The 23,733-nt window shown below is 33.2% G+C and overlaps 3 protein-coding genes across 13 annotated transcripts; 1 reads left to right on the top strand and 2 right to left on the bottom strand.

The window, feature by feature from the left end:
* Positions 1-1,866: 1,866 nt before the first annotated feature.
* Positions 1,867-8,759, bottom strand: LOC118038442 (transcription factor E2FA). 11 transcript variants are annotated; one of them, XR_012168142.1, is made up of 16 exons: positions 8,315-8,752; positions 6,611-6,803; positions 6,374-6,427; positions 6,184-6,269; positions 6,020-6,108; positions 5,842-5,896; positions 5,540-5,619; positions 5,403-5,453; positions 5,255-5,303; positions 5,085-5,150; positions 4,901-4,977; positions 4,592-4,793; positions 3,956-4,022; positions 3,736-3,849; positions 2,207-2,290; positions 1,869-2,114 (listed from the first exon to the last, which is right to left on the bottom strand). XR_012168142.1 is itself a non-coding variant. In XM_073405146.1 (15 exons), exons 1-14 carry the CDS (start codon positions 8,519-8,521, stop codon positions 3,782-3,784), a joined length of 1,344 nt encoding a protein of 447 aa, XP_073261247.1. In that variant the 5' UTR covers positions 8,522-8,752; the 3' UTR covers positions 1,867-2,290; positions 3,736-3,781. The 11 variants fall into 11 exon arrangements, 10 of the variants coding, with proteins under 10 accessions (XP_073261247.1, XP_073261251.1, XP_073261246.1 ...); XM_073405146.1 differs by having other exon boundaries at positions 1,867-2,290; XM_073405150.1 differs by having other exon boundaries at positions 1,869-2,290; positions 3,736-3,846; positions 8,315-8,746.
* Positions 8,760-14,063: 5,304 nt separating this feature from the next.
* On the bottom strand, positions 14,064-15,307 carry LOC118038440 (protein SEEDLING LETHAL 1, chloroplastic-like). The gene has a single exon (XM_035044790.2). It carries the CDS (start codon positions 15,143-15,145, stop codon positions 14,081-14,083), a length of 1,065 nt encoding a protein of 354 aa, XP_034900681.1. The 5' UTR covers positions 15,146-15,307; the 3' UTR covers positions 14,064-14,080.
* A 2,194-nt stretch (positions 15,308-17,501) lies between these two features.
* LOC118038433 (2-Cys peroxiredoxin BAS1, chloroplastic) lies at positions 17,502-20,524 on the top strand. Its single transcript, XM_035044781.2, has 7 exons — positions 17,502-17,860; positions 17,989-18,063; positions 18,393-18,474; positions 18,570-18,649; positions 19,413-19,538; positions 19,949-20,062; positions 20,204-20,524. The coding sequence occupies exons 1-7, from the start codon at positions 17,657-17,659 to the stop codon at positions 20,318-20,320; spliced, it is 798 nt and encodes a 265-aa protein (XP_034900672.1). The 5' UTR covers positions 17,502-17,656; the 3' UTR covers positions 20,321-20,524.
* The last annotated feature ends 3,209 nt before the right edge of the window (positions 20,525-23,733 follow it).

Here is a 23,733-nt window from a genome sequence, read left to right as displayed (position 1 = left end):
ACGGTCTTGCTCTCCTTGCTTGTCAAATTGAAGTGCCCCGAGCCACCGTGCAGAGCCGGTTAGAGTTTTCTTGTGCTTTTAGTTTATTACTTAGATACGTGGCACGGGATTCGTCAGGTGGAAGAGTATTTCTTTTATATAAAAAAATAATAAGTAAAAACGAATTTAAATATCAAGTCATTTGTTAAAGTGTCAATTTAAATAATATATAAAAAAAAAACACAGCAATAATAAATAAATTGACAAAAAATACAATGAAAAAGAGATTAAAAAAAAACACCCGAACCAATCCAAATTATAAAACAACTCAATCTAACCTAATTAAAGAAAAACTAGAAAAACAAGAGTCAAACATCAAAAAAAATAACATTAGCTTTAAAAAATAAAAACTAATCAATTTTAGGCAAGCCTCCTAAACCTAATCTAATTTTTTTTAAAAAAAAAAAAAAACCCTTGCAAAATAAAAGGAGTAGCAAAAAAAAAAAGAATGGGCCTAAAATCTAACTAGAAAAAACCCAATAAAAATGAAATTTGAAAAAAATTAAAGATATCCCAAAAATATTATAATAAAAAGAATCGTGACTAAACCTAAAAGATAAAAAAAAAAATCAAAGAGAGTGAAATTGAAAATCATTTGTAACGTGATAGATTATTCATAGATTAAAAAATGGTAGCGGATGAAATAGAAAAAACTTATTGAAAGCAAATAAATTTTTTTTATCCATATTCAATTAAAAGTATAATCCTCAACCAATTTATTTTCAAAGGATAAAATCACTAGAAAAATATTAATAAAAAAACTTGCAAAAGCAACAAAAAAATTTAAAAGAATAAGAATCAAATTCTAAAGATAAAAAAATACATAGGGGGTGAAATTGAAAATATATGTAAAAATCAAGTAAACCCAGATAAATATCCTAACATGATCAAATCTTAAAAAGCTTGCAACCTATAAAAACCTGAATCCATGTCATATTAAGAAGTTTATTATAAAGCCATTTTTAAAATATAAATTTGAAAAACTTGTGTCAACGCCAAAAAAATAACAAAAAAAACCTCGAGCAAATCCGACAACCAACCCGGGATAAAAAAATCTAACACATGACCTAGAACATGAGACTAGGATGATGCTATAAACATGAAAGCTTACAAAATACCAGTTAAAAAAATATTCAAAAAAATGCTTTTAAAAAAAAAACAAAAGTCAACTCAGACTAATCTTCTATATCTATGACCCGGGTCATGAGACATGTATGACCACATCAAAGGCAAACTCAAAAAAACAAAGAAGCCATATTCTTAACCAAATAAACATTCAAAGATGAAATTGAGAGAAAAATAAATAAATGAAAAACAATAATGCAAAAAAAATATAACAAATAAAAGAATCAGGACTAAATTTGACATAAAAATTAAATGAAATTAAATATTCAGAGATGAAATTGTAAAAAAACCAATCCATTAAGAAAATGAGTAAATAATAGCAGTTCAAAAAAACATGATCAAATTTGAAACAAAAATCAAATGAAAATAAATTTCTAAAGGTGGAATTGTAAAAAAACACAAAACAATTAAGAAAATAATTCAAAACAAAACAAATAGCAATTTAAAGAATCACTGCTAAATTTAAAAAAAAAATAAAAATAAAATAATTAGAAATAAAATCAAAAATAAAATTCAATTAAAAATAATCAATGTAAATATAAAAAAATTGAAAATAAAAGAAGGATTAAATCAAAAGGAAAGATAAATTAAATGACCGATATAATTATTTGCATGATCATGCAATTCTAGAAAGAAAAAAAAAAAGGAAAAGAAAAGAAAAAGTCATAAGAGAATAAACCACTCTATCCCCGAAATAAAGCCCAAAGAATAAATTGACAAGAGGTAATATAAACTATTGTCATGAATAGTAACTGTCTTGAAGCTCATAAATACAACCATCAGTTTTAGCTTTCGTGTAATAACGTAATATATAAGGCGCCGATGCTCAACAGCCATTTATTTCCAAAAGGTTAACGAGAAGAAGACTCCAACGCTTGCTTTCGCTACTTAATTACGTATAAGTTCATTGTCCGCCTCTAGCAAAGCGTAAAAGCCAAAGAAGCTCCTGCCTGGATATGAAGGAAGTCAGAAAACACACCGGAGAAAAGTAGCATTGACCTGGTATCTGGCGTGGAGCATGTTAAGGTTACGTGGTGCTGACCTGGACTCCAAATGGTTACTTTTGGTCGTCTAGATCAACATATGATCTGGTGTACCTTAGTGATTTGTTGTTCCCTTCTTTATACTTAAAATAAACGTGTCAGTTGTAACGAACAATAATGGTTCATTACAATAGGGAACGAGCTTTGATTGATAAAAAAATATTAATAAAATTAAATCTAGCATCTACCAGCTGATAAGATGTATTGTTAATCAAAGGATATAATTTTATTCGGTGAAAACGATTTTATTCAAAGTAGAATTCCTCAACAAAACAATTCAGATTTTTTTATAATTACTTACGCAAGTAAAATTCAAAATAGTAATAACATAAATAGAGCAAGATGCTACCACACATTCAATTCTTGAGATTTTATTTGTATTCTTCACCTCAAAATGTTTAGAGTTCAATTGCTTTTCATCAAAATTTAAACTTTTGTATTTATATTAATAAATTTAAAAAATATTTAATACATTTCCAAATAAAAAATAACCAAACTTCATTTTAATTGACATGCCCAGTAAGAAAGATTTAGTGTGAGTTTCATTAGCCAAAATAAGCATCCAAAGAAAAATTCATGTAAAATCAACACTACTGTACAAACAGTCAGAGGACTCCCATTGCCCCTAGGCGTTTTGAACAGGAAAGTGACCGAGTAGATGACCAGCAGTTTACCATGAGCACTGAGCAAACTTAAAATGATTGCATAATGTATTCCTCAGAGTAAAGCACAAATTACATTGGTGCAGATCTTCAAGGAGGGTATATACTATTTATAATCTTAATAAATAGCAGTATTTCCTCTGTTGCCATTCTGTGATTTTCTCTTCCTGAAAGAATAGGTGCTGGGAGTAATTGGGATTAAGGTGTAGGCGGAGGGGTCAGTGAAAGAACTAAAAATGTTAAACATGACTGGGTGATTAAAGTTCAATCAACTATCACTTGAAAATTTTTCAAGTATGATGTTCCAGGAAGAAACTTCAGCTGCAAAAGCAGCATGCTTCCTTCCGAGGAAATATGGAAACTAACGTTTACAGCTTGAGACCAGAAAATTAAAATAATGTAACTGATTCTAGGCTGGGAACCAATGCTGCCTCAAAGTTATACTGGTTCCCGCACAACATTTTTATAGCATGCCACTAAGATCTGTTGCCTTCCATCGCTAAACAAACTACAGCACCAATGATAGCAACATGTACATGTATGATGAGATAATAAACGTAAATTAACTATGTTGTGTATGCCCTCGCATCATAAGATACACCAAGACTCAGTTCCATCCAGAATGTCCACCATTTCAAACAAAATTTCCTCTTTTTTTCCTTTGATTTGCTTGCAAATGACCATAAAGATCAATTTCTACCATATAGCATTAACCATGGATTGTCATTTGCCAGCTTCTAACACTTTCCTGGTTTGTTTTTCTTCAGCCAACTCATTGGCATTTTGAGTAATTGACGAGCATAGAAGGATGCAGATAGGTGTAGAAAAAGGATTTCACTTGGCACGTTGGATAAGTCAATATTTACCTCTGAATAGAGCTTGCACACCAGTTGGCACTTCAGTAATCCCATGCTATAGAGTTTGTGTCCTAGGAGTTGGGACATCGGCCACTCCAAAGTCGGTCCATTCGATATTTGCTGCTAAATGTGTCAAGGATTGATGATTGAACCTTACATACTCAGAGGAACAAGTGGGGGTGGGAGAGGGGGTAGAATATCAAAAGGAAATAATTTCAAGCAAGGATACAGTCTGTCTTCCACATATCTGTAATGCTTATGTCTGCATCTGAAAGAAGCCAGTAATCTGAATCGTTCTGCAAGAGTACCAAGAATAATAGAGTTAACAGAGTTAGAGACATCTTAGACATTTGAATAGGAATATGACTGTCCAAAAAACTATCAATTTTGATTCGTTCAGATAGAGCAGCTGCAAAATCTTTGGTATGACCCAACAGAATTCTGTATGTCTTATTTGTTTTATATATGCTATAAGAAACAATTTGGAACCTACCAGCAGAAAGGTTTCACAGATGACATTTACATGAATTAAAAGGTTTTAAGTAAATCCTCACAATTTGCGGATTAATTGCTGCTTAAAAGAATTATTTAAAAAAAAAAAAAAAAAACAGCATTTTAATCAAATTTACTGTGCATCATCTCAGCTTTGTGTTCACAAAACTGATACTGAACCAGGCAATCAACAAATGGGCTTGAAAGCAAAGCTCAAAATCATCGGTCAGAGATTTAGATGTGCATGCCCACCATTATCAGATCTAGTAAGTACCTTTGCTGAAGTCAAAACTATTATCCATGGAAATAATATAAGCCTCTTTAGTGAGTAGTTAATTGCTAATAAGACAAAAACGCTGTACACTACACTTACATTTATATCAGAAGGAACGATCTTCATCATTCCCCCTAAATCCTGAGTAGAATTAGGATCAGAGAACGTAGTTGGAGCCTGTTGTGCCAGAGGATCAGTTCTTACACCAGTGGTCATCTCTGTCACTGGGTTTCCATGGGATGCTGAACTAGAAGCGTGAGGAAAAGCGGACGCATCAACACTATTCATCTCCTCAAATTGACTAGAACAAAGAACAGAAAAAACTTAAATAAGAGAAGCGAAACAAAAATAATCAGTAAACTGATTCTCAAAAGACAACAATGCCCCATCTTGAAAGTGGTCACGCACCTCACAAGGTAGACATCAATAGGACCCATAGAGCTTCTCAGGATTATCCTGTATCTCCTCTGTGGACAGTCAACAGCCTGTCACATACAGAAGCAATGGCATCAAGCAGATGAAGCATAGAATACAAATAAAACAACTTTTCTCCAGTCCCCATTCTTTTTTAAATTTTATTCTATCAACTTACCTCATCAGGATCAAGAACTTCTAGAGTAGTTCCATGGGGAGCTTTAATTGCTATGAGGGTTTCATTCTGGCATGAGATACAGAAGAAAGTTGGCAAAAACATAGGACAGATCAGCATCAAGACTGGAAAAATATTATGGCAGGTATAAAGTTTGGAGAGAATAAAAGTACCAGGAAACAAGGTAGACTCTTGATATCTTCTTCAGTCACAAAAAGCCACCTGTAATTGTAAGAAGATGAATAAGAGTACCATAATTAGCAAATACAACACCTGCTCAAATTAATTGAAAGTATGTAGGGTTTGCGGAGAGGGTTTTACTTCTGATTGTTCTCGTCTTCACTCATATCTCTCAATCGTTCCTGCATTTCTCTGCAACAGTTTGACAGCATTAGCATTATCCAAGAGATTCAACATTTCAACATTATTTGCTATAACAAGGAAATCAGCCATGTAACCTTATTTGATCATCTAGTTTGTGCTCTTCCATATTAAGCTTTTCAATTTCTTCCTGCAGGAAAAGAAGCACAAGATAAACCTGAAGCCAATAAGTAATTGTTTTCACCCTCCCCTTTTCAGTTCCTCATCATTTGACTAGAGCATCATCAAAAATGGATTAAGGGGTAATGTGTACAAATTGTCTGTGAGCAGTCACACATCAAGATAAAAAAGATAAAGAAAAATCACACCCATGATAATTTGCAGAAAAGAAAATTAGTTAGGCTTGTAGAACAGGAAAAAAATATCCACTTCCGTTTACCTGTAATAAAGTTGCATCACCTTCTACCTGCCTTGGCCTTGAAGCATCAATGCCCCTGGTCAACCATTCAATCAAATTAATCCTTACACGAGTTCCCATGTGCTTTGGATGCTTCCAGGAGTCAAACATGGAAACAAAATAGTAGAATTTTCAAGAAAGTTTATTATCATCAACTTACTTCCAGCGTATTCTATTCTTGAGTGTCTTTTCTATGAGACCAATTCCTTCCAAGACATTTGTTATATCATATATCCGCCTCTTCTGTACCTGTTCCAGTAAAAAGCTTTTAACAAGTATGATACATTATTATCACTACAAACATTCAATCAGAAGCATGATTACCTCCAAGGTTTCGGCTGCATTGTTTAGGTCAAGAATTCCATCATCGGCATTTTTAAATAGATCAACAAACCTTTTTGTCAAAAGACCTGAAAAATATGGTAGAAATAAATATGATAGCTTCCACGGCTCTACAAGACAAAGAAAACAGATATGATGAAATCATCTTGAATGTTAATATTTGAAAAATTACCAAGGGAACTATCATAACGACAGCTGCCAGCTGGAGTAAGAGGAGAAGAGCAATCTGCAAGTTCACTTATAATATTAATCAGGCTCCTCTTTAAGTTAGTTATGCTTGGACAATAAAGACTTTATGCAAACCCTACTCAAAGAATGAAGAGACATGATCTCTATACTAACAAGCAAAGTCTAAGCTATCTTAACACATGCAAAAGAACTTGCAAAGGCGATAAATACAATTCCTCACCAGCCTTCGACACTGGGGTTTGAGGCCCAGCTCCATTGCCCATTGAGGTCTTGGAATTGTTGTATGTCCTACCTCCTTTTGCTGATGCAGGTGTCCTGAAGGGAATATTAGATATATTACTGCATCCAGGACTGCTAACATGATTGCTGGAGCTGACTCCGTTATCAGCCAATCCACTCTTCCGTTTTAATCGCTGAGGGATACCAAAAACCACAACATTGTATTAAATGACAGGCAGGAGTGGATAAAACCATAAAGAACATAAGGTTACAAGTAATTACTTAAAAATTGTCAAAATAAAACAAAGGCAATTCAATTTCAATTAGCAGAAAGCATAAAATGAGACTACAGCCAAGTACACTGTAGGACCTGTGATAAATATGTTGTTGGAAGCTACAATCATAGAAAAATGATTTCATGCATGATCATCAGGGTTCATTGGAAGTGTTTATACCATCCCTTCAAAATCCACCACCGCTACTGCTCCAATAAAAAAAATCATATGAAACTATGATGCACATATAAGCCTTCCTTGTATAGCAACTAATGCAGTAACTGGAAATCATAACTAGATAGAAAAAAAAAGAGGCTACACAGAATTTCGGTGAAGGATCTCAACAAAAGGACATGTTTGGCTTATTAAGCAAGACTAAGGATTCAAATGAAGTTCATACAGGTAGATTAATGTATGAACCAAAATCCATACTTAAGAGGGAAAAAAAAAAGGGCTAGAAAACAAGTCAGTATTCTATTATAGTACGTTTTATTGGATAAGAGGGTGAAAGGAAGGGTAAATGAAAGTGACATTGTTACCCTCCTCTTGTTCGCAATGCATGGGGGGGGGGGAAGAGAGTGACATATCTTCTTCTTGTTCAGTTAAAGGAGTAAGAGCAGTTTAGCTGTAGTAAGTAAAATCATATTCTTTATTGTTACAATTTGGAGGGGATTATAACAGTACCATGAGAAAAACAAGTTAAAAAGATAATAATTACATCCCTCCCTCCTCACCCCTCTTAGGGATGTTGTGAATTTTATTACAAGAGGAGTTATGTTGTAGTAAACCCTCCGATCCCCTACACTACCCATGAGAAACAGGACAAAAGGAAAACAAAATCCACAAACCACCCTAGAATATTTGAAGGATTCAATACCCCATCCTATCTTCCTTTTCACTTGAAGTCCTCTTACCCAAACATGGTTTGGGAAATGAAACACAGCCTCCATTCCCTAGACATGAGAAGCTCACTTAAACATCATCTGTATGAGAACTTATATGGACAATGGGCTTCCACCAAATACTAATATTTATACCAATAGAACAAATTCCAAAATTCAACACCAAGTCCAACATCATCAAAAATAAAATATGTGAAATGACAACTCAATTTTCCAAATAAACATCCATTCACAATCATAGCATAACTGATAATATTGAAGCACCCAAAATAACCCAATTTCTTTCCAGAATCCAAAATTTCCCTTCCTTTCCCACAATTTCTATCAACCAAACACACCACTATCAAAACAAAACAAAAACGCATTCAAAACACAATTTAACTTCCATTAACATCAAATACTCGCACGAACAATCCTCAAAAACACATTAAACACCAACATAAAAACAAAAAGAAAAATAATTAAAAAAAAAAGATATACATGGATATCTTTATACAAATATAGAAGCACAGAGAAACTGAAACGCACAGGAGATCTCACAACAATAGCCTCAGCATCCCGATCTGCGGCGACTCTACTAGTACTCGGAGAAGAAAATCGGTGATAATCATCAGGAGGAAGAAACGGGGGCTTCATCGTAGCAAACGCAAGGTGCCGCGCTAAAGGAGGCAAGATCGGTCCTGATGGCGCCGCCGTCGCAGCCGGTCGGGTTGAGGCTTTAGCGCCGCCGGACATAAATGAAACCTAAAAACAAAAACCGGAGTGAAGGAGAGAAGAAAACTGGAATCGTTTGATTAGTAAAAGTAGGAATTTATTTTAGAGAGAGAATGTGGGTTTAGAGAGAGAGGGAGAGGGAGCGGGGGTTAGGACCTAAGAGAGAAAGCAGAAAACGAGGGAAGGAGGGAATTTTTTTGTTTCGGATTTTGATGGAGGGAAGATAATTATCTTTATTTTATATTTTGGACCCGATATTTTGTTTTATTATGTCTTAACCCCGGAACTCTCTGGTTTGTTCGGTGTTTAGAGAGTTGCGGAATGTGTTTTGAAATTCTTTATTTATGTTGTGGCAATATGTTGGGGAATTCACAAATTGTACCCTGAGAGGGATGGACTGTGGTCTTTCACCCTTGCTATTGCAATGTAAGATGATTTTTTAACTAGTCATCGATTAGGGGAGACCATGGAGGTTTACGGAAGCTGTGGATGCGTATTTGTTTTTGCAAAATCACACGTTAAATTTAATTTAATTTATAAATAAATTTAAATTTAATTGATAATATATTATAATTATTGTATTTAAAATAAAATATTAAACAATTGAATTTAATTATAATATTTAGAATACCTGTAAAAATAAAAAGAATTAATAATCTTGACTACTCTTAATTTACAAATTATTTTTGTTATATAAATCATTTTTTTTTATTACAATGACCTTTATATTTATTTAAAGTGACATAAAATATAGATATTTTAAAAAAGATCTAAATACATTTATCTCATATTAATTGTTTATTAAATATTTGTTGAAAAAAAAACATAAAATATATATTTGTTAAAAAAAACATTGCAATCAAAATCTTTTCACTGCAATGTTAAAAAAAATCAACAAATATTTCAATAAAAATCTTGATTTTTTTTCTCAAATCAAACTTGGCCTTATTCTTGCATAATGACATACTTATCTCTAAAATACATAGCAAAACAACTTGAGTACATAATCCATGTCATTCGACTCTAGAAAATAATTTCACAATCTATCTTTCCATCTTCATATAAATGTGCAAGCCATAACCTTTTCTTTTTATATGTTATCTTTTATTTTGTTATTTCCTTGCTTCTCACCTTGATAGCTCATCAACTTCAAGTAATTTTTCTCTCTTTAAAGGGTGTTTCTTCAAGACAAATCTAAATGGTGAGGCTATAAGCTGAAATATGAGTCATTTTATAAGTAAAACAACACCTCTTGAAGGACATGTTCTCTTATGGATTTAGTGCTTTTAAATATCAATATATATTATGCAGATTTCTTCAAAAATATTAGGGATCTGTATTTATGTTTTTATGATCGTTTATCTCTAAAAAGATATGGGGTTTTTTTCTATGGTCAAAGTCTCTATTACCAGTTTTTTTTCAAAAGATTATAGGATCTTTCTTAATGCATCAAATCTCCATGATTGTTTATCTAAAAAAAATTAGGGATCTTTCTCTAAGTCTCGTGACCAATTATTTTTAAAATGGATATAAAATCCTTCTTTATGCTTTAGGTTTTCGTGACCACTCATCTCTAACAGCATATGAGACACTTCTCTCTAAAATGCATTCCTAAACATATACACAAGTCAAATTGCTTTCATTTATACTTATCCTCTTATATTATTCCTTGATTGCACTTTTTAACTGGTACCTCCTAATAAACAATCCCTACAAAACATAATCTTACAATCCACCACCAATAAAGGGACTCAATACCTTCTTCATATAACTAAATCTTCATGTCAAACAACAATAAAAGTCACCATCATGCTTCAAAATGGTAAAATAGCCCACATACAAGTGTAATCATGCCTGACTTTGATCACCCCAACCAAGAAGATTCATTTCCTAAAAAGAACATCAACGTTAATCTCACACTTAATATAAAACCTCATCTATATAGTCCTTATCGTAAGTATATATAACTCAACTTAAATATCCATAACATCATTACTAGTCAAATTAGCTTCCGCCCTACATAGAGAGGATCTTTTACACTACTACCTACATCACATTCTTACATTAAATAATGAGTTTTATTTGACAAAACTCATTAACTCTTACATAGACTGAGAATATGTTGATTATATAAAAATTGCAAGATTCCTTACTAGGATCTTAAGACCTATTAGCCTTAATGCTACCTAAAACAACACATTCAATACACGAGAGATGGTCTTCGTGACAAGCTTTATGGATTATTTTGAATTGTTAACAACACTTTTAGCACATGAAGGCTTGAGATTCTCTTGCCAAGAATCATTGCATAAACCCATCAGAAACATTTAAGGAACTGTGATCAATCCATAAATATATTAAAAGACTTTATTGTTAAACTCTTACCCATTCAAACAAAATGAACTCAAAACTCACATTAACACTTTCATTTAGGGATAATCATCACTTAAATAGTATCTTAACACGAGATTTGCTCTTATACTTGCCGCAAGCATTTATAGATAGTAGGGAAAAACCCATCTTGCCTTTAAGGTTAGTACCAATATATTTTCTTCATATTACTTGATATTCTTTAACAACCAAATAAGCAACTCCTACATGAGCCAAAACAATTTTCGGCATGCAAATACTATAGGTTCCCTAAAACCTATTAACTATTATGCTACTCTGGATGTCATGTAAGGAAAAAAAAAGTAATAGTAGTAAGGCAAATAAAAACGAGCTTTAATTGTTCTTCCAATAAGTTTTCAAGGCAAGACTCAATGTTAGGGGCAGTGCCCAGCCCAAGCGGCTAGGCTGAGTCCAGCCTTGTTTTATGCGAGTCGGAACATCAGCCCACGCGACTGGATTGAGTCCAGCCCTGTTGACTGAAGGTTGGAACACCAGGCCAGCACACGCGGCTGGGTTGAGTCCAGCCTTGTGGCTAGGCCTATAATCCATTTTATTTATTTATTTATTTATTTTTCTTCCTTTTTGTTTTGTGTTTTGTTTATTATATATATAAATTTTGATTTTCCCACGGATTTTCCTGCGTCATTTTGACTAATATCGGTCTGTATTTTAGCATAAAAATACAAATCCGGTATTAAAAATACCTAGTTTCCAAAAAAAAAAAAACTTTTGTTTTCATGCATACGACCAAGTCTCTTAAAGCTAAAAAAACTCACATTTTATTTTTTATACAACAAAGAAAACTTCAAAAAAAAAATTATTTTAGCATGCATTTTGGCTTTAATAACCAATTTATTAAAGTCATGAGAACTTGGCCAATATTTCAAAAAAATCAAATAAATATTTTGTTTTGTTTTAATGTCTGGGATTACGAATTTATACGTAAAACGTATTCCCGATATTAAAAGGGTAGTTCTTTATAGACATTAGACCGGTTAGATTTTTACCCCATAAGATAAGTACCTCTTTATTAAGGAGGACTTTTCTTAAACTCTAGACAGACCTACATGATAAGACCTTAGAATTTTTTTAGACAATAAAACAATGCAGCTTACCTTAGATAGGGCGTATTTGGGGTGCTAATACCTTCCCTTTACGCAACCAGTCTCCATACCCAATCTCTGAAACCAATTAGGGTTCCTAATGACCAAAATACTAGGAGGCGACTCCCACTTTATTTTTCACCGCTAAGAGACAAAGAATTCCTTGTCTCACCATATTTTCCACCATAGATAGACATATCACACCCGATGATTGAGGAGAGTGGTGGGTGATCGTCACGACGCCGTACACGTGCGACAAACCTCAATCAAAAATACTTTTTATAAAACTACTTTTTTCTAACCACAATCATAAAAACTACCACAGTATTACACCACAACCACATTTGCATTCCCGGTTGACTATCTTCACTGTTATGTAATATTATTACATGCACATCTAATTTCAAACTGGTTGGATTTTTTTATGTATTCAATTGTCAGCTAAATTGTTATTGTTTAGTGTTCCATTCACTGTTGTTAAAAATGTTAAAAATAACAATTTCATAAATAAAGATGTGGTATCCTAGCTACTATGCAATATCCAAGGAAAAACGTTAAAAGTGATTGGTGATAATCTACATCCAAGGAAAAACATTATATTCATACCATCCACCGAACCTGAGTACTGTTTCCAGAAACCAAATCATTTGCCGTCAAGGATGCAGCCACATGTTCCGATCCTAAGCCTCCTCTTGGACAAAAGACTGCCTATAATGCTAATAGGCCTTCGCCCTAGCTTTGCAGTTTAACTGGTTTTTTCTTCCCTTTTGGTTTAGCGGTCACGGTTGATCCAGGGTCTGCCGGAGTAGAGATAGAGAAGGAAGGATACAAAATCAATTCAAGAGACCTAACTTCAAGGAACTGATATGGTGATTAAGAAATTATATTTTCTTTCTTCTAAGTGCGTTTTCAAGATCCTCCACCCAAAAGAAGAAGATGAAAAAAAGATGCTTCACTGGAGGAAAGAGAGAATTCATGGACGATCAGTGGGTTCATAGAAGCTTAAGCCATCATTGCATCGAATCGTGGTGCTCTGATGGAAGAGAAGAATAAGCATCACTTAATTTTTGAATTTCAGTGTGCTTTCTCCAGGAAAACAAGCAGCTACTGAGTTGTATCTCCCAAAAAGAATCCATCTTTGAGATGATTCACAAATAACAAATCATTAGAACATACCGATGGGAACAAACTGTAAATGATGCCATACTGCTCAGCTAGTTCTTGGTCTTGAGAAAGACAGGTCTTTTAAGATGCACGGTGAGGGAATTGCAAATTGAATCCAGTTCAGTCTAACTTGGCCTTGCAAAGAACTTGTCTTTAAAACAAGTTGAATTCCTACCTCCACACCATTCCAGCAGAGAACTCCAAACTCTAAGGGAAAATTATCAGCTTAAGTAATCATCATAAGAGTTTTCTCCTTGAAAAACACTAGATGCTGCAACCGATAAGGCCTATTCTTGGGTACAATACAGACAATCACCTGCTTTCCTGAGTCGAAAATCACCAACACAACTAATGAAAAGTTATAATTGTGAAAACTAGACCCCTCCCCCCCAAATTATTTACTACCAGCTCCTGCTGAACCAGTGTCCTCTCCTTTCACTCCACAAACATGATAAATACCTGTATGTAGCAATAGCATAAAACTCAAATTTCATAGAAATTCCATCTTAAGCCTCCTGGTATCATTGCTCCGTAGTGATTCAAGTTTGGCAACATAGAGCTAACTTAAAAAAGGCTAAATCTTCCGCAACATAGACATCCACAAGCAAATTAAGGTTAATCCGGTGTAATACTCTAAATCATAACGTGATGTAATGACTGAAGGAACACTATTTCCATTACATTACAATTATGATAATAATCTTATTCTAGAAAGAACTCCTAATCGAAACAACTCCATAACAAGGATAGCATAAAGATGCAAATCCTCAGCTGGGAAATTCTAATATTTTCATCGAATTCAGCAGACAGACACCTTCTTACATAAAATCTATGGAATTGATTATTTTATTCAAAACTAACTGTGACATAAACACAAGCAGCAACACCATCCAGCCACACAGAAATCCAAAAAAAAGAAAATTTATTCTGTATTAGTAGAAGAATCAACGTCGCAATTTACAGAATACAAAGGAGAACTTCTCAAAGGAACAGAAGAATTACAACAAACATCAATTCTACTCATAAACTCCTCCTGGCTTGTCTTTAACAACGTATGTAGAGGAAAACACAGACCTTTCTCAACACAACATTGATGTCTAGGCTTAATTCTATTCTCTAAACTAAATGAAAAATACTGCGGAAATTCTTTTAACTCCTTCAAATCCCTTCCCATTTCCACAACAAAATAATTCAGCTTGGGCTCAATATTATTCTTAATACTGTAATTAAACAGTTGTGGAAATCTCCTAAACATGGAAACAGCATCTTTATACGCGAACCCAATTTTTTCAAAGTATTGGATTCTTGGTAAGAGTTTTTTTTCAACACTACAAGACAGCAAATATGTGTGTCTTTTTACCTCTTCAAGGCCAATGCTTTGGAGGAAATAGAGTGTGGGGCGCAAGCAGTATTTGACGCTGGATACCAGTAATCGGGGCCGTCGGTTTATGACATGTTTCAAATCAGAGCCGTTGACGCGGGCTTCACGAAGAAGGAAGGTGATGACTGGGGTGACAGTGGAAGGAGTGGAGGTGAGGATTTCTGGGCACATGGAGATGATTCTGCGGAACTCTTGTGGAGTGAAATTCATGGAGGTGAGTAAGTCAATGATGGATTTAATGTTTGATAAGGAGGCCGAGAGGATGAACGGACGGTCATGGTTTATTAAGGAGAATATGTCTAGGCCTATTGAATCGAGGTAGAGGATTTTTTCTTGAAATTCAGTATTGGGTGGTTCATGGGGTTGGGATTGCGGCGGTGGAGGGGTATGGTGTGAGGATATAGAGGGGGTTTCTGGAGTTTTGAAAGGCTTGGGAGGTAGGGAAGCGGTGTTCGTTTTGGAGGAAAGAGTGGGAAAATGGAGAGTTCTTGGGCAAGAAAGTGCGGGGCAATAATCATGGTGGGATAAGGGGAAGCTGTGAGCTTTGGGATAAGGAAGTGGGGAGGGTTTGATGTTGGAGAGGAAATGGAGGAGTGTGTCTTCCATGGTGTTAAGTTACATGGCTGCCTGTGATGGGGTTCTAGTGTTGGTGTTTTTCCTTGGTTCAAGACAATGGAGGAAATTGTGGTGGAGAAGGCTCAGAAAATTTTGATAACATGATCTGGAGATGGGGAGCAAGTGCTATCTGATCAAAATTAGAAAACTTGGATAGAGGTTTGTCCCATGAATAAGAGAGAGGCTGGCCTAGCTCCATGGACTGGCCTATTTGAGCTGTATGGTGCTCGTTTATGGCCCATAAACTGGCTGTGCCTGGACCATGTTCTTTTCTTGAATATATTATTATCCAAACCAATTTTAGTGGTGTCGAGAGGAACAAATCTTTAGATTGCTTAAATAATTCACATGAAGAATTATTTCTTCTAGTGTATTATTTTTTCAAGTACAAGAATATTAAAAGTATTTTTTTGAAAATTTAAATAATTTTTTCAACTTCAGAATTTATATTTATAGCTATCGTGTTCATATTTAATTCTTGATTAGTTCATTAACTTATTTTTCATCTTGATTAAATCTTAATGTATCAATGAATTCTTAATTAAATTTTTTTTTATTTTTAATCAACGAAACTATTAAGTAATCATGTAAGACTCGTATGATTTTTTCTTCAATAAAAAACCAGTAAATTATCTAATTTCTCCATTTTAATAATTAAAACTCATGTTATATATAAAAAAACACAAAAATCTTCATGTTTCTTTAAATAGTTTTTCTTTATAACGTAAAGATTTTAGCACATCTATAAATTTTTAATGGGCTAAGGAGAAATGATATGATTTTTAAATGACTATTTAAATATTATACTAATTTAAACTAAAATAATGATTTAATTGAGATTTTATTAATACATTAAAAACCTAATAATAAAGAAATAAATTGCAGATTTATGTAATATTTGTCCAAATTAAAAATTATGAGGTAGTATTTGGTTATTTTCTAGGAACAAAAGGGATGTAGACATTAAAAATAAAAATATGTTTGGTTGAAAAGATAAAGATATACATAAAAAAATATGTGTTTCTAGAACAATTTTGAAGTAAATTTATGTATTTTCAAAACTTGATGATAAAAATAATTTTTATTATAATTTTAAAACCTAACGCGAGGGTCAATTTAGGGCAAAACACAAGTCACTGGTTGAGGCTCGGGTCATGGGCTAGGTTGACCCAAGTTAGCTTAAGAATAAAAATGGTTATAATTATGGTTTTTAAATCTGATTAAAGAGTCAATTTAGGTAATGCCCAAGTTACAAATGAGGTTGATCATTGACACGGGTCAATCTAAAGATAAAAATAATTATTACTTATTATGATAGTTTAAAAACCTACATCATGGTAAGGCTCAGGTCACGTGTCAAGATAATCAACCTGTGTTAAAATAAAATAAAAATGCTTATTTCATAATTTTAAAACTTGATTCGATAGTCAACTTGGGGCAAGAGCTGAGTCACATATCAAGAAAGATAAATCTAAGTTAACTCGAGTCAATATTTTTAAAATATGACTTGGGGTTAACCAGGGTAAGACCTAAGTCATGAGTTAAGAGGATCAATACAAGTTGACCTGAATCAACATATGAATAAAAATGATTATTAACATAATTTTAGAAAAAGACTCAAGAGTCGATCTGTGATAAGATTCAGGTAATGGGTTAAGAGGGTCAATTTGATTAAACAATTTTGTTTTTTTTTAAATAATCAAAACAATCTTGTTTTGAATAAAAACTATTTTAAAAAAAATTAATGAGTTTTTGGCTCATGTTTTATTCCAAGTTGACCTAAGTTTTTGACTGAGTTAGGTCCAATCATTCATTTTTTTTTTTTTTTTTAAGTTGGATTTGTCTAGACCTAAGGTTAACATATCAAGTCCATTCTGATTTATAATTAAAGTTATTATAATATTATTAATTTCAACACTTAATATAAACTAAAATAAAAAAAATAATAATATCCAATCATCTTTTTAAATATTTAAATTTAAAAATAACACAGAGTATAATAAATTTTTTTAATATTTTATCTACCATAATCAAACATGATACAAAAATAATTACTTTATCTTATACATTACTCCTAAAAATAATTTTATCTCTATTTAATTTTACTGTCTTGTCTTATCTATCTTGTTTATTTAATCTTTTTTATCACGCGAGACAGCAATAAAACAATATGTAAAAAATAAGATCACAGTATCAGGGTCCTCACAAACCAGAACTCGCTTGAGATTGCACTTAGCTAGATTTCCGGATGCCCCGGAGGCCCGGAATGTAGGAACGGGTAACCCACCCACCTGCCCGTACCTTAACAAAAAAAACATAAAAAAAAAACATAAAAAGAATCCTAACAACCAAAGGAACCGAAAACAGGTCCATTGACTCCTGCAACACTAGTTTAGTTTATCTTATCACTCTCCATTTCTCAACCTTATACTTGCTCTACCCCCACCAACCACTACTGTTTATCACACCAGGAGAAGGAACACTCTACCTGCTTCCCAAAATATGGCCTGCTCAGCTACCTCCACCACTCTCATCTCCTCTATCGCCGCCGCCGCCACCAAATCCATGGCCTTTCCTATCTCTAAAAACATAACTCTCCCCAACTCATTTTTTGGCACTCGCAAATCCTTCCAATCTCGCGTCCCTCGTTCCATTTCCTTGACTCGTGGCTCTCATTCTAGAAACACCTTCGTTGTCAAAGCCTCTGTAAGTTTTTTCTCAGACTCGTTGGTTTTTATGACCCAAATTCCCATTTCATTAACTATTTGAAAGAGCTTTTCTTTTGTGTTCGATTCAGCCTCTAACTAAGTTTGCTTTCGTTTTCTTCTGTGCAGAGCGAACTTCCATTGGTCGGAAACATAGCACCGGATTTCGAGGCGGAGGCTGTCTTCGATCAAGAGTTCATTAATGTACTTTGTGCTGACAATGTTATCGAATATAAGGAGTTCATGTCATGTCATTCTTTTCTTTTTTTTAATTAAATTAAATTTTAATTTACATTGAAGGAATTGTATGATTACAATGTTTCTATTTTGCACAGAAATTTGGTCTTAAAAAATAGATTAAGTACCTAATTGCTACTCTGATTGTTGTTAAATCTTAAAATTTGAAAGCCAGTTAATTGTTAGCTTGATTGGCTATGAAAATCGTGTGGTGAATTGAGCTTGCATTTGTGCTCCTGTGCTGTGTATTATTCTTTCAAACTCTCTTATGTTTTATTGGTTAATTTTGGTTTCAGGTTAAACTGTCTGATTATATTGGGAAGAAATATGTGATTCTATTTTTCTATCCATTGGACTTCACATTTGTTTGTCCCACAGGTTTGTTTGGAACTTAGCTTATGTCGTTTGAAGCTTTGACGAGTTGTGGATGCTAATTGTTCTTCTCATATTTTTTCTGTTTCACTCGTGTGCAGAAATCACTGCTTTTAGTGACCGTCATGAGGAATTTGAGCAGATAAACACAGAAGTGTTGGGTGTTTCAATCGACAGTGTGGTATATATCTTCTTTTGTCAAAATCAAGAAAGAAAATTCTAGGAATCCTGTGACTTCGGCCTGGAATCTTAGTGGATCTTATGCTTTCACTTCAAGTTTTCAACTTTTATTTGATGAGCTGGAGCACATGCTCCCGCACCCAACACACACGTTTAGGATTAATATAATATGTCTCTAGATAGTCTAATTGAATTTTTTTGTTTCAGTGGGGTGGGGGGGAATCTTGTAGCCAACCTAAAGTAGCTGGATTATAGCTTGGGTTGACTTGACTTTGACTTGAATTTGTGTGTATTATGCATATCGGTTTCCTTTATATGAATAATGTGGGCCATGCTTGCTAGCACAATTGATAAAATTGCGTGGCCTTTGCATGTATTTTGAAAACGTATGGTTCAAATCACAGCATTCTTAGTTGATAAGTTGAAGTGATTATTGTAATCGACAAAACGTAACTTGGCTGTAGAAGAAACTAGGAACTGAAAATTACTGTAAAGAGTCTCAATTTGGGTTTTCGTTATAAATCCATTGACTTTAGCTATATAAGCTATCGTCTGCATATAATGCAATTGCAACCTTGTTGGTTGCAAGTTTGGTCATTGCCAATTTTCATTAGCTTTTGTCTGTACTGATAAAATACATAAACATTTGCTTTCAAAACTGGAATCATCCACTATCTGTTTGTTGTATCAGAGCTGATTTTGGTATTGGACTAAAAATCATAAATTGATTATTGATGTTGAGCGTGTCATGATATTCTGTGTAGTTCTCGCACCTTGCCTGGGTCCAAACAGATAGAAAGTCTGGTGGGCTTGGAGATCTGAAGTATCCTTTGATTTCTGATGTCACCAAATCCATATCAAAATCTTATGGAGTGCTAATTCCTGATCAGGTACGAGATGTTTTTATTAATGTTGCTCTAAAGAAACACAATGAACTCATTAAAAACCTTCATTTTTTTAATATCACTTTGTTATTGCATAACCGCGGACATGTACAAATGCACATCCATGCATTTTTTTTGTCTGTTGTTTGTTACTGGCACGTCTCAGTATCAAGCTAAACCATAATGACTTGGGTCTAGCTCACATCTAGTTCTCTATTGAATGGGAATCAGAGTGCCGTGTTATTCTCTTAGCGATCCTATCTATCCTGTGGTTAATGCCACTCCCATTATCAGACAATGCTGAGAAAAGGGCTCTCTCGTATTAATCACCACTGCCCCTTAACACCTGCACAGTGCTTGGAAGAGGAGCCTCTGCCTCCGCATTTTCTTTTTTTGATACTTGGTTTTAATTTCAGGGAGTTGCTCTGAGAGGACTTTTCATCATTGATAAAGAAGGAGTCATCCAACATTCCACCATTAACAACCTTGCCATTGGGCGCAGTGTTGACGAGACAAAGAGGACACTCCAGGTGATTTCACAAATACAGGGAAAATATATTCTAAAACTGGAAGATTTTGTAAATTAAGGATTGGCATGATTGTACACCTGAAGTGCCTTCCGGCATATGTTTTCCATTCGTTCTTATTGATTGCTTTTGCATTTATTGCAGGCCTTGCAGTACGTGCAAGAAAATCCAGATGAAGTTTGCCCAGCTGGGTGGAAGCCTGGTGAGAAGTCCATGAAGCCTGATCCAAAGCTGAGCAAGGATTACTTTGCTGCCATATAGAGGGGCCAGCATTGCATTGCATTGCGAATCCCATTTCACTGTGAATTAGGGAGGTGTGAACAAGTTTCATTTATCATGTAATGTCTTTTTAGACATGCGATTTTTGAGCCGCAATTTCTGGAATAAGTGCTCTAGACAGGAAGCTCTCTCTCTCTCTCTTTTCTTGTAATGGAATGATGTTGCAAAAACAATGTCTTCATGTCATTCTCCAATTCCAGTGTGTGTGTGTGTGGGGTGGGTGGGTAATGTACACTCAGCTTCTCCCTTAAATCCACACAGTGACAACAGAACGATATATGGGTGTTATAATGTTGATAACTGGGATATGGAGTTTCAATGGGCCATAAATAGTTTACTTTCTTTCTACCCTGTTAAGGTTAGCCTGGTGTGCCAAGGTCGTATGCACAACAATGGAGCTCATACTCCAGCTGAGTTGGTTGATCAAAAGAAGAAGAAAACAACAGGATGAAGCACAAAAGATTAGCAGTGAAAGAAGAAACAGGCAGGGACTCAGTCACATTTTGGCTTTAGCTAGTTGCTACGGTGCAAACAAGATGCGTAATAATGACATCTCAGGCATTTGTCTGAGATGTTGTCGTTTCATGAAGGTTAATAATAATGTGATGATTTTCCAATTAAAGCATTGCTCGGAGATTTGCAGGATAACTGTTCCTGCGGAGGAGAGAGCTTCTGAACTTCTGATCCAAAGTCCAGAGATTTTCACTTTTCAGTGGAATGAGATTTTCTTGGGCTTAAGCCGACCTGTAGACCTCCAAAAGTCTATTGTTTTCCTTTTCAGTGGACTCAGATTTTGGTGGGCTTATCTAACTTACTGAAGTACTTTGGAACGCTCTCACGAAATATTGAGAGTGTACTAGCATATTAATAGTTTAAAATTTAGAAATTTGTTAAAATAATATTTTATTTATTTTTTTTAAAAATTATTTAAAAAAAAATATTCAAATAATTTGAAAACATAAAAAAAATATTAATTTAAAGTTAAGAAAAAAAAATAAAAAAATTTTAAATTTTTTCAAAAGAGTTTTTTAAACGAAAAAAAAAAACCCTAGAATAAAACTATATCTATTTTTTATGTGTAGTTATACTAATATAAAAAAATATTTAAGTCATAGAATTTTTTTTTTTAAAGTCATTAAACTTGATCTTTCAAAACTTGTAGTGTTTTTATGTGTGTGTGAGAGAAAGATGTTCTTTTATGTATGAATTCTATATATAAAAAAACTATTTTTATTAAAATTTATATCTTCTTAGTTATGATACCATTTGTCAATTATCTATGCATTTAACTAATAAAAAGGGGCATGTTTTTCCTTGTATCTTTTTTTTTTTTTTTTTCTGGGATTTCTCCTTGTAAAAAAAATCTTTTGTGTATCCTATTAAACTAATTGTGTTAAATCACATGACATTTGTTAAAAATTTATATATTGACTAATAAGACCATTACTTGAAAAATAAAACTATATATATATATATATATATAAATCCAATAAAAAATTATAATCCAATTAAAAATAATAAAGGGAGAATTTAATTACAAACATTAAAAATATTATATTAAAAAATATGTAAAAAAGAGAAATTGAAAAGATATAATGTAATACCAAAAAAAAGAAGAAGGAAAAATAGATACAAAACTAACAATCCCATATTATTTCTTGAAAAACTCAGATTTCTTTTTATTTAAATTCAAACCATCTCAAAAAAACAATTAAGCATAAAAAAATGGGTATTTCAAAAGAAATAAAAGGAAAAACAAAATGACATAAAAAGGGTTCAAGCCCTTTCGGAGACTTGCTTAAGAATAAGAAAGAGATCAATACCATAAAATAAAGTTTGATTCTATTTATGGAATCCAAAAATATTATATTATAAAAGAAGAAGAGGAAGTTCGAAATCAATGGGATGTGTGGGCATTTAGGCCAACTAATTTTTTTTTTTTTTTTGTAAGGGGTTGATAATCTATAGTCTATTCCTATTTTGTTTTTAAAAATTAAAGCAAATAACATATTGTTTGTTTGTCTGATTAGAATTCAGCTATATACTACTGTGGTGATTGAAAAATAAAAAAAGAGATATTTGGTGTGAAAAATCTATTTTTTCATCTATTTTGGTTAAAAAACACCTAAAAAACATCCTTATAACCTAAATAACTAATTTATCAAGCCACCCCCTAAAAAGAAGGCTAAAAAACACAAAATCAAATAAAAAATTTCTCTCCTAACCCCTATTTATTTTTCTAGGCAAGATTAATGTTAAAAACAACTAATATAAACTCCTCTTATTAAATGGAATATATTGACACTAAAAACAACGAGTTTCTTTATTAAAAATGACTCAATTGATGATTTTTTTTTTTTTATTGTTTTCAAGCGATTCTTTTTCTCCTTTCTCAAAAATAAAAATTGAAAAATTAGATCAAAATTAAAATTATGTGGGATTGAGAATATTTTTCTTATTTTTTTAAACATTTCTATCCTGCATCTTTTAATTTTATATTTCCCATAATTTCAAGCATAATCCTATCAAGTTAGACTATAAAAGATTTTTTTTTTTAATCATATTACGGTTGCATTATCATCAATAATTGTTGATACCCAGGCAGCGATCAGTCAATTGTTGCTTCCTTCAGTGTGTGTCTGTCTTGTGTAATTAACAATGTCAAGTGCCTTCAATTAGGTGACCATATAATGGTTGACTGCTACTAATCTCAAGTAAGATTACATTTGACGCAAGCAATCAAATGCAATTTGCTCATTAAAAAAAAGATCGTGTGCCTCACATGCAGACACAAGCTTCCATCACGGGTTCCTTATAATATGCTTCTTTAGTTTCCAACTAGTTTGGGCCTTCATTTTGAGCCAGGTAAAATATATATTTTTTTAACAACAATTATACAAGAATTTAATATATAATAAGTATTTTTTTATATATTGAAATGATTGTCATGATGTGTCGGATCTATCTTTTGGAATTGAAAATTTTTTGGATTTAATTATAAAATTATGATTAGAGAGATTCATGAGTCACCATTTAATATTATGGTTATTAGAAAACCTAATAATCTACGAGATCTGAGTAATGAGACTAGTTGTGCAAGAAAAAGACGAATCATCCCCGGTGTATCTTATTTATGGTAAACTGTATTATTAATTGATTGTTTTATTTTTCTTCTAAATCATGTTTGTATTTGTTGGTCTCGTCTAATGTTTAAGGAAGATCTCTCTTCATAAAAAAGTCTCTACCTTATTAGGTTAACTTCTAACCGTTTTAAGGCCTCTAATCTTAGCATCACATTTATTACCTATTTTGTATCTTTAATACCTATAGGTATACTTTACATTGTAATTCTATACCCCCATGTATTAAAATTTACAACTAAACCCTACACTTCA

The sequence above is a fragment of the Populus alba genome, chromosome 16 (genome assembly GCF_005239225.2).
Source record: "Populus alba chromosome 16, ASM523922v2, whole genome shotgun sequence".
NCBI classification, from domain to species: Eukaryota; Viridiplantae; Streptophyta; class Magnoliopsida; order Malpighiales; family Salicaceae; genus Populus; species Populus alba.
The sequence above is the reverse complement of the archived record's forward strand: the minus strand, read 5'-3'. Positions and strand labels throughout refer to the sequence as shown.